This window comes from Schistocerca serialis, chromosome 3, assembly GCF_023864345.2.
Source record: "Schistocerca serialis cubense isolate TAMUIC-IGC-003099 chromosome 3, iqSchSeri2.2, whole genome shotgun sequence".
In the NCBI taxonomy this organism is placed as follows: domain Eukaryota; kingdom Metazoa; phylum Arthropoda; class Insecta; order Orthoptera; family Acrididae; genus Schistocerca; species Schistocerca serialis.
This window is the reverse complement of record NC_064640.1, coordinates 570537363-570549390: the sequence shown is the minus strand read 5'-3', so window position 1 is coordinate 570549390 and position 12028 is coordinate 570537363. Positions and strand designations below refer to the sequence as shown.

Genomic DNA, 12028 nt, shown 5'->3' with positions numbered 1-12028 from the left:
ACAGTGTTATGTCTACACTGGTTTGAAATTTAAAGTGTAGTTATTAGCACCTTGTGTTTGTACAGTCAAGAGAATGCTTCAGGCAGGAAATCTTGGGAGTTTATTTAAAAAATTCAAGTGATGTGTAAGATTAATTTTTTTGTGAAAATTTACTACTACCAAGTTTAGAGTTAAATAATACAATATTAATGCAACTAGGCAATTAAAAGAAAGATTTCTTAAAATGAATTTTACATAATTGGGTAGAAAGTACTAGACACAAATTTTGTTATTTAGGTCTTTGTGTTTTTGTTACCGTGTTAGTCCTGTGTTTCTGATGAAGATGTTATTGATAGGATATTAAATACAGGCCTTCCTTCCTTCAATTGTCTGTAGCCAATTTTTAAATACACTAGGCAATGACATGTCAGGCACCTTAGTGTACTGTGAATATAGTTTATACTTGTAAATTTACACATTACGCTCATATATTGAGATGAAAGAAGAGAGAACCTTTAGGTATCCGAGTGGCTTAAAGTTTGTCTGTGGAGTAATTGTGCCATTATAGTGATTTTATCTTTCATATTTCTGTCGTGAACATAAGCAATTTTATGTGCATGAGTGGTGTGAACATCTCACCACCATATGTGGATTATGTTCAGTAGTTAGAAAGATTGTTAAGGCTGTCGAGTACTTCCCTTCAGGGGACATAATTCTTGCTACTGATGGTAGAGAAAGTTGTTTCAGAGAATAACACCTGTAGGTTTTAACTATTTGGCCAGGCTATTTATGTGTCTATAATTTTAACATTTTTTGTTTTGTTTTAATTATGTATAACACTTACCAGAAAAGGTAATTACTCTGATTACAGGAGTCAGTTCTTGAGACAAGAGTACCGGATAGCCCTCAACCTTCAAAGGAAGACAGTAGTGCTGTAAGTATTGCAATTGTCGAATCAGTAGTTCAGATACTGTTAACTGATAGTTATTTCTGCATCTGCATTACATGCTTGAATGCCGGCCGAAGTGGCCGTGCGGTTAAGGCGCTGCAGTCTGGAACCGCAAGACCGCTACGGTCGCAGGTTCGAATCCTGCCTCGGGCATGGATGTTTGTGATGTCCTTAGGTTAGTTAGGTTTAACTAGTTCTAAGTTCTAGGGGACTAATGACCTCAGCAGTTGAGTCTCATAGTGCTCAGAGCCATTTGAACCATTTGAACATGCTTGAATACATATCTATGTATGTACATACTCAAATGTCAATGATACGGCACTCTCTGACACAAAGTGCAAATGGATATCTGTCCTTCCTTATAATGCTAATGATGGTGGCCCTTACACTGGAGCACTTCAGGTGCCATTGCTGTAGATTTTAATTCATAATTTAAGCAGCGGCTTGGATTAAACATAAGACCCAGGTCAATTTCAGCAGTAGTCATGGGTGCCACCCCTAGTCCATGGTGATCATTTATTTGAATATCAAGAATAGAAGTTAATTCAGTATTTTTCTGTGTGACCCTTTCTTCTAACTTTTAAAATATTAACTCATTATTTTACTTCAAGCTATACAGCATGGAATGTTGTGCAGAGGTTAGTGGCACTGTCTTGCATACTCTGGGTTTTGTGTTCAGACTGACCACCAATAGTTAATGCTTATTTTATTATTTATCATATCTGGAAGGTACTTGACATTTATTAAGTTTGTAATCTTTGCATGTTGTGGGATATTTGAAATTTTTTATCGAAGAGTTCAGTTCTGTTCTCTCTGTACATTGTTGTCTACAATTAAAATTATTTTAGTGTTAGGTGTCGTATGTCACTGACGATGAAACTTTTTGATTTGGACTTAATTGTGGTTATGATATGGCACTGTGTGGTGGAGATGTTGAGTACTTCAAAACATGTACATTACTGGAATATAAGCAATACATAATTCCCATGGTCTGTATATTCAGGAAACCAATGGATTCCAAAACAGCTGGAAGTCGGGCATCCATCAATGTTTCCTGCAACTTTCGGTCTGTGCCTGACAAATTGTTTGAAGGGGCTCACCAAGTTAGCAAGTACTACATGTGGGATGACACAATAAGTTGGGCAAATGTGTACTTTTACTTGAGTGATCAGCCCACCAGTGTTCTGAGAACAACAAAGAGAAGCTTCATAGCTGGGATAAATTCCATGCTGAATTGAAGAAAACATTTGGTCGAAATTACTAGCAGATTTGCCTAGTGGAGGTTTGACCCTAATGCCACTTCTTAAACCGGAATACAAGAGAGCTTACAAAATACATACTTTATGAAATGTGTTCAGCTCTTGTGGTAAATGATGTCACAACAGCAGAATAATTCATTAAGTGGCACCAGAGAATTGAGGGAAGGCAATAGAAAAGAGTCAGAGGAATGAGACATGATGTGAATCCTGAATGTGGTACCCATTGTGGTTGTGGAAGACCAATACGATCTTGCCTGTCTTATATGACAGGTCGACCAAGAAGAGATTAAACATATCATGACAGCCAGAATGTCAGACTAAGAACACAAGAGGCAGTGGCCATGTACACTGACCGCATTCCAGCAAGTGATACATTATGTAAAATGTAACATACCTGTCCTCAAATTTAGGTGATAATGAGTTGAACGTGTCATGTGTATTACGATTTTGTGTTTTGTCTTCACTTCTACCTCAGCCCATAGGTAACCGCTTTCATTATGTTTGAGAATGACTGGCTCCTGCCGTTACTGTTGTTATGACCCACCAATCTTCTTTTCTGGACTTTCATCTAGTGGCTGTCCAGATCAGATGTCATTGTTTGTAATGGTCTGCCTTGCCTCACTTGCTCCATTGCCCCGTTCAGAGAAATTGTGTGTGTTCATGTGAACAAGAGCACAAGGGAGAAGCCCCATTGGCTCACATAGTCAGCATATGGGTGCTGATGACTGCATTGTTGAACCGCTTCAAATGCGCGCGCGCGCACACACACACACACACACACACACACACACACACACACACACACACACACAGTGTGTTAAAGAAGTAGTTTATCAGTCTTCAGCACCAGTCTCTGGCACCAGTGAAACGTGTCAGCATGAATTGATTTTGTCAACTTGAACTAATACTGGAGGCATCACATGACAACCCAGCACCTGACCAAAGCAGGTGCAACCATTCCTTCTGCCAAGGATAACGCACCGCTGAGCAACAGACATTTGGAGAGCAGAGGAAACAAGACATTTTTATCCACTGTAGTCTGCCTGGACACAGTGTATACTGTTGCAGGGGAAGAAGGCAAGTGTTTGGCAATTGTTACACCATCAGATGTCAACCATTACAACAGTTCTCTTCATGCCAGCAGGTTGTAGGTGATTATAGTCCACTATGGGATGAAGGCCATTGTCATACCCTGTGTGAAGTTGTTCTCCAAAATGGTGTTGCCATGTCCTGTCTTCGTCAGAGGTACCAGCCACTCTCCTAGCCACTGAATTTGAAAAAAAGTATGTGAATCGCCTATCTATGGAAGTGAATCTGCCACAGATAAAGATCCTCCACAGATGACAGTCACTAAGATATCACAAAATCTCATTGCCATCTTCATCGACGGCCAGCCTGTCTATGAGCTAGCCAATTCAGAGGAGTGTTTCTGTGTAGTGTTGAATCCACTGCGGATCATCCTTCAATTAGCCAGCACTCATATAGATTGTTGCCGGATGAATGATGAATAACCCAGGTGGAGTGGAGAAAGTGGTGCAAGATGTCATCATTACACACTCAGTGTGTCCTTGGTTCTCTCCTATGGTTATAGTGAGAAACACACATGGTGTATGACATTTGTGAATTGACAACTAAGAACTGAACTATATAAACAAGAAATACACACTATGTGATCAAAAGTATCTGAACACCTGGCTGAAAATGACTTACAAGTTCCTGGTGCCCTCCATTGGTAATTGTGGAATTCAATTAGGTGTTGGCCCACCCTTAGCCTTGATTACAGCTTCCACTCGAGGCGTACGTTCTGTCAGGTGCTGGAAGGTTTCTTGGAGAATGGCAACCCATTCTTCACAGAGTACTGCACTGAGGAGAGGTATCGATGTCGGTCAGTGAGGCCTGGCATGAAGTTGGCATTCCAAAACATCCCAAAGGTGTTTTATAGGATTCAGGTCAGACTGTGTGCAGGCCAATCCATTACAGGCATGTTATTGTCGTGTAACCACTCTGCCACAGGTTGTGTATTATGAATTGGTGATCGATCATGCTGAAAGTTGCAATCGCCATCCCTGAATTGCTCTTCAACAGTGGGAAGCAAGAAGGTACTTAAAAGACCAATGTAGGCCTGTGCTGTGATAGTGCCATGAGAAACAACAAGGGATGCAAGCCCCCTCCATAAGAAACATGACCACACCATAACACCACCACCTCCGATTTTAATGTTGACACTACACACATTGGCAGGTGATGTTCACTGGGCATTCGCCAAACCCACACGCTACCATCGGATCACCACATTGTGCAATTTGTCACTTCACACAATGTTATTCCACTCTTAAATCATCCAATGTTTACGCTCCTTACACCAAACGAGGCAATGTTTGGCATTTACCGGCATCATGTGTGGCTTATGAGCAGCTGCTCTACCATGAAATCCATGTTTTCTCACCTCCCGCCTAACTGTCATAGTACTCGACCCTCTTCAACTGTCGGCGATCTCTGTCAGCCCAATGGTGAGGTTTGGCTTGTACATTTTTGTGTTGTACATGTCCCTTCACGTTTCCGCTTCACTATCCCATCAGAAACAGTGGACCTAGGGATGTTTAGGAGTGTGGAAATCTCGTGTACAGATGTATCGCACAAGTGACACTCAATCACCCTACCATGTTCGAAGTCCATGAATTCTGCGGAGTGCGCCACTCTGCTCTCTCATGATGTCTAACGACTACTGAGGTTACTGATATGGAGTACCTGGCAGTAGGTGGCAGCACAATGCACGTAATATGAACACATATGTTTTTGGGGGTGTCCGGATACTTTTGATCACATAGTGTATTTCTCCATTTGCCAGTTGTTGATGGGAATCCAGTTTTCTAGTAAGGAGCAAACTGTTTCTTCACTAAGGACATATAGTCAGGCTATTGGGAAATGGAGGTTGGTCAGGCTGACTTGAGAAAGATTTCCATCAAACTCCTGACAGTCTCAATGGGTTCAAAGTTATGCAGTTTGCACTATATAATGCACCAGCCATGTTTGAATATATAATGGAGTACCTTCTTCAAAACCTTATACGGACAACATATTTGTGCTGTCTGGATGATATTGTCATTTTTGGAAGACATTTGAAGAACATCCAGAGAACTGTGCTTAAGTGTGTTCACACTGAAGTCCTCCATGAATCTGAAAGATTTCCTGTTTGTTACCTAAAAAATAATAATAATATTGGGCCATTTATTTAATGGCAATGGAGCCCATCCTGTTCCAAAGAAAATAAAAGCAAGCACAGATTTTCCATCTTCTCAGCATGACTGTGGTGTGAGAAGTTCCTTCAGAATGTGGTGATCCTACCAGTGATTTGGAAAGGACTTCTGGAACAAGGTATGCCCATTGCATGAACTGCTGTTGGGAGATGCTAAATTTTCCTAGAATGAGGCACAATGAGATCTTTCCTGTCCCTAAGGAGGCATGAATGTCATCTTCAGTCATAGCACTTTTTGACAAGAATGCTGATCCACAACTTCATACCCACACTAACAGTTAGGGGTTAGGTGAATTTCTACTACATCTACAGGTAGGTGCTGAAATGGAGATAGCTTATGCTTCCAGAGTACTCTCCTCCAAGTGTCAGATGAAGTACTCTCAAACCAAAACATTGCCCTGAAATTGTTGGGGCAGTGAACAAGTGCATTTTTATTTATTTGCAAATTACTCATGCCGGTGATGAACCAAGATTCTCTTTTCTAGAAGACGAGCATGATGAATCAGCCATGTTGACTGGCTGTATGTATGCTGAGGCTTCAGGAATATGGTGTCCCAGTGGTGTACAGAATCAGATGCAAACATAAGGATGCTGAGTGCCTTTTGTTGTGACTGGCAATTCGGTATTTTTCACAAACACAACTTTTGTTGATGTAAGTCCACAAGGTTGATAACTGAACAACCAACAAAAGGTGTCAATAAGGATGCCAGTAAAAGTCTCCTAATTGAGGCAAACGTAAGTTCACTTCTAGTTTTCCACAAAGGTTTGTGGTAAACACACACACTCTAGTAATAGTCCAATTCAGAGACGAAGACATAATATTCCACAGTTGAAGTACACGAGGTCGGCATCCGGAGTGAACTGAACTTTGGTGCTGGTTCTAGCCCCTAAATAGCTGTCTCCAGGTTTTGGCGTAGTGATACTTCCTGCAGGCGGTAACTCGAGCACCCCCTGCAGGAAGTAGTGCTCGTAATGTCTGTTTCCATTATCTTGTATGTAAATAGCCCGTGTTTACCATGGTGCTTTTGGTATGCCTTGGACATAGACAATGTCATCCTCTGTGGTGTAATATGGGTTGCCGGCCCTCAGGGGCTACCTTTGCTCCGCTGTAACACCCCTGCCCCCTTGGAAAAGCTGATGCGGCACAGGTGACCGCAGGGGAAAGAGTATCAGTATATCCCTGTGCCGTAGGCTGATCTGCAGCTAAGCCCTCCTGAAGGAGGCGGTGGAACCTGGCTGCCGGAGAGAAGGGCGCCTCCTTCCACGCGAGGTGGCTGGAATGCCACAGCGGTGGTGGTTGTGAGGTGGCGACGGGCTGGGCAAGCAGCATGGGGACGTCCGCGTCGTCAAACCGAGGCGGCGCCGAAGAGGTGCCAGGAAGTAGGTTCAGGGGAAGGTCCTGGAGCTGTCCCGGGTGGAGAGTCTGCGGTGGCCCGGGGCTAGCAGCCGGTGCCTGCTGGCTATCTCTGGGACGATCATCCACCAACTGAGGAGAGGGCATCAACATAGGCCCCAAGGAAGGGACCGGCAATGGGAGAGAGACAGGAGCCCGTGTTTGGGGATGCGGCTGCTTGAGGAAACAAGGACACATTTGGTTGCGGTGCCGCAAGACCACCTTGTCAGCTAGGCATATGCCGAACAGTTGTCAACCATGGGGCCAAATAATGACCCCCAGAAGCCAGCTGGTCCGGGGTCCAAAACCGCAAGCCCACACCTTGGAGCTGGAGGCATACCGTGAAGCACCTGGCAGGGTGCGAGGTCCAACCTGTGGCAGGAGGAGATGTAGTCGGGTCTCAGGCTGGCGACCATGGAGCAGTTCGGCTGGACTCTTGTCACCCACCGGCGTCGCCCTGTAGGTACTTCTTCATTTGAGTTTTAAAAGTGCGAACAAGGCGCTCTGCCTCTCCATCGGATTGAGGATGGAAAGGAGGGGTAAAGACATGGTGGATACCATTATCGTGACAGAATTTGGCATACTCGTGACTGTGAAATTGCGGGCCGTTGTCTGATACCAAGGTGACGGAAAGGCTTTCAGTGGAAAATATTTTTGACAGGGCCATGATAGTATTCTCTGTGGTGTTAGTGGAGCGGCGGATAATGAAAGGGAAGTTGGAGTAGGCATCTGCGATGAGAAACCACTAAGCGCCAAGAAAGGGTCCCGCAAAATCCACATGGATGCTTTCCCATGCAAGGGAAGCAGTCGGCCAGGACTGGAGGGATCCGCGCGGGTGGGATGTGCCTGGGTACACTGCTGACAACCCCGAACCATGTGCTCCACGTCTGCTGTCATGTCTGCTCAGAAGACATGACGACATGTGAGCGTTTTTGTCTGGGCAATACCCCAGTGACCTTGATGTAAGACGTGGGTAGTCCAGGACCGCAGGGAAGTTGGTACGATGACTCATGGAGTGGCGTTATTTTCCACATGGAGAAGCACCCAGTTGATGGCCACAAGTTCATGGCAGATGGAGAAGAAGAATCGGAGGTCAGCCTGGGCACGAGGCGGAGTAAGCATCGGACAGCCGCGGTGAACATAGCAGTGCACCAGTTGGAGGAGCGGATCTGCGGTCGTCGCTGCGGCCACCATATCAGCTGTGACTGGGCTGTGACTGGGAATGCAGTTAACACATCCTGTATATCGTCGTCAACCTGAATAATTAGGAGGTCCAACGAATCGAATGCCGAATCCTGGCCAGAGGGGAGCAGAGACAAGGCATTGGCGTTGGCATGCTGGGAGGTGGGCCAGAATTGGATCGTGTATGTGAAACGTGAAAGGAATATGGCCCATAGCTGCAGGAGGTGGGAAGTCTTCATGGGTCACTGGGCTGACAGTGAAAATAAGGCCACAAAAAGACCTACACTTATATAAATTATACACTTACACTACACTTATATAAATTCCACATGCATTCCTGACTGTTAACTATCAGGATTACATATGTAGTTTCTATAAGTTTTTAAGAGTTTGTCAGAATCTGATTATGTTGCATTTTCTGTTTTACCAATGCTACATACGGTGTATGTAAGTGTGTTCTATGAGAAATATACATATCTAAACCAACAGACGTTATAATTTTTTCATCCAGTTGATGATGATTGAAAGAACTGAAATGGGTGGAGTAAATAAAATTATACAGCATATTTTCCAAACAATGATGCTTCTGTATAAATATCTTGCTCCTGTAGCCAGGTACCTACATAAATTGATTTCACAGTTGTCTGCAGCACTTTTCAAATGGTAGACCATGGAATATGCAGCTGTCATGACACTAATTGTGCACTGCTTGAAGATTGAACATTTCATCCAGCATTCTCAGTGATTTCAACACTAACTTCTTGAACAATTTGTGATGCAATTGTCCATCAGCTTCTCGCAGTAGTAACTCCCAAATCACCGGTTAATTCGAGCTTTTGAATTGTGTTCTTGAACCCCATTGTGGAAAGCAAACATCTCCGTATTCCTTCACTGGATCAATTCTCATAAACAGCAGCAGCAGTATCGCCACTGTTTCGGTAGAACGGCTTTTGAGTAATACCTGTTGACATTGTGCAGACCCATGTTGACTGTCTGCAACTGTAAAGCACACTGATGATTATGTTTCAACCCTGTTGACATTCCAGTGCCAGTGCCTAACAGCAAGCTATGACACCAACACTACTAACCAACAAATCCTGCAGAACGCAGTCTGCACATTATTTGTATGAAGTTAGGTAAATAGTGTTATGTCACCTCTGGCTTGAAAGTGGCAGTGTAATCATTAGCAGCCTTTGTTTGTACAGCCGAGAGAATGCTTCAGGCAGGAAATCTTGAGAGTTTATTTTAAAAAATTCAAATGATGTGTAAGATAAAAAAATTTTTGTGTATTTACTGCTACCAGGTTTAGAGTTAAATAATAAATTATTAATGCAGCAATGCAAATAAAAGAAAGAGTTCTTAAAAATGAATTTTACATAATTAAGTTGAAAGTGGTAGAAGCAAATTTCAAAGATATCTTAGTTATTTTCATCCTTGTATTTTTGTAAGCATGTTTGTGCTGTGTTTCTAATGAAAATGTTATTGATAGGATGTTAAATACAGGCCTGCCTTCCTTCAATTGCCTGTAGCCAGTTTTTAAATACACTAGGCAATGACATGTCAGGCACCTTAGTGTACTGTGAATATAGTTTATGCTTGTAAATTTACACATTACACTCATATATTGAGATGAAAGAAGAGAGAACCTTTAGGGATCCTAGTGGCTTGAAGTTTGTCTCTGAAGTTATTGTGCCATTACAGTGTTTTTATCTTTCATATTTCTGTCGTGAACATAAGCAATTTTATGTGCATGAGTGGTGTGAACATCTCACCATCACATGTGGATTATGTTCAGTAGTTAGAAAGATTGTTAAGGCTGTCGAGTACTTCCCTTCGGGGGGGACAAGTGTTGCTGCCGATGACAGAGAAAGTTGATGCAGAAAATAACAGCCGTGGGTCTTATCTTTGGCCCATCTATTTATCTTTCTGTAATTTTAACCTTTTTTGTTTTGTTTTAATTATGTATTACTCTTACCTGAAAAGGTAATTTATTATCTCAAAATTGTTACTTTTATGCAGTATTGTGAGTACTTCCTTCACTACTTGTCTGAAATACCCCCTCTACTACTCTGATTACAGGAGTCAGTTCTTGTGACAAGACTACCGGATAGCCCTCAACTTTCAAATGAAGACAGTAGTGCTGTAAGTAATGCAATTGTCAATTCAGTAGTTCAGAAACTGTTAACTAATTGTTATTTCTACATCTGCATTACATATACATTCTGCACATGCCACTGATGTGGCACTTTGCGACACAAAGTGGAAAGGGGTATCCTGAACATACATCCACCGTACCGTCCTTTCTAAACAAGGTTGTTCACAGAATAATGGTGACTCTTACACTGGAGTTCTTCAGCAGCATTTGCTGCTGATTTTTGATACATAATTTAAGCAGTGACTTGTATCAAACGTAAGACCCAGGAAATTTTCAGCAGTATTCATAGACGTCAATCCTAGACCATGGTGTTCATTTATATGAATATCAAGAATAGAAGTTAATTCAGTATCAGTCGCTGTGACACTTTCGTCAAACATTTAAAATATCAACTCTTTATTGTGCTTCAAGTTATACGGCATGTGGTGTTGTGTAGAGGTTAGGAGCACTGGTTTGCATGCTCTGAGTTGTCAATTCAAACTGATCGCCAGTAGTTAATCCTCATTCATTATTTATCATTTCTGGAAGGTTCTTGAAATTTCTTAAGTTAGTAATGTTTGCATATTGTGGAATATTTGAAGTTTCTATGAAAACGTTCACTTCTGTTCTTTCTGTACATTGAAGTATACAATAAAAATGCTGCCAGTGCTAGGTGTTACATTTTACTGAAGATGCAACTTTTGTATTTGGGCAGTGTGACATTGTTTGGCGGAGATGTCGCAGTACATCATTCCCATGGTCTATATATTCAGGAAACCAATCGATTCCAAAAGAACAGGAAGTCAGGCATCCAACAATGTTTTCTGGATTTCTGGTCAGGGCATGTCTAAATGGTTGAAGGGGCTCACTAAGTCTGCAAATACAGCATGTAGGATGACACGATGAGCTTGACAAATGTGTACTATAGTTGGGTGGCTCAGCCCACCTGTGTCCCAAGAAGAATGAGGAGGAATATGATAGTTGGGATAAAAGCCATGCCAAACTGAAGAAAACAGTTGGTGGCAATTACCATCACCTCTGCCTAGTGGGAGAACAATTGCAAAGCTGGTGACACTGGTGTGCAGAAACAACAGTCTTACATACAGAATATTATGGCCTTGTGCCACATTGTAAATCTGAATATAAAAGAAGCTGACAAAACCTCACACTTTGCAGAAAGTGTGCTGTTCTTGTGATAAAGTATGTGATAACAACAGAATAATTCATGAAGTGGTGCTAGAGAATTGAGGGAATGCAGAGAAAAAAAGTCAGACGAATGAGTTATGTCTTGACTCGCGAATGTGGTAACTGTTGCAGCTGTGGAAGACCCCCACGATCTTGCCTCTCATGTATACTCGGTAGTGAGAGAGTGGATTCAGCATTTTATGACAACCAGAACTGTGAAACTAAGTACAAAAGAGGTAGCAGCCATGTACCCTGACCCCATGTGAGGCCAATGTAGAGTATTTTAAAGCAGACGTTTATCAATTTCTAGTACCAATTTGTGCCACCAGTCAAACATGTCAGTAAGAATTCACTTGGCCAACTTAAACTTAAGCCATAACCATCACATGACAACCCAACCTATTCACATAATTAAACTGTAGGTGATGATAGTGAACAGTGGGACAAATATATTGGGTGAGATGGTTCCGCAACATTCCTTAGCCACTCCCCATTGTGGTAGAGTGGTACCAGACACTCACCTAGTCACTGAAATCAGGAAAACTAATTGAAACGAGCATCTGTGGAGGTGAATCCACCATAAGAGGGAACCCACCATGGATAACAGTCACTAAGATGTCAGGAAATGTGATGGAAGTCATCATCGATGGCCAACCTATCTAGGAGCTAGGCAACTCAGAGGTTTGTTTCT

General features: G+C 42.5%; 1 protein-coding gene across 1 annotated transcript in view; it reads left to right on the top strand.

Annotated features, from left to right (window-relative positions):
* Positions 1 to 12028, top strand: part of LOC126470462 (microtubule-associated protein futsch-like) — a 525429-nt gene that overhangs the window by 446379 nt on the left and 67022 nt on the right. The window contains exons 38-39 of the mRNA XM_050098320.1: positions 851 to 913; positions 10098 to 10160. Coding sequence (XP_049954277.1) covers positions 851 to 913; positions 10098 to 10160 — 126 coding nt within the window. The remainder of the gene's footprint in view (positions 1 to 850; positions 914 to 10097; positions 10161 to 12028) is intronic.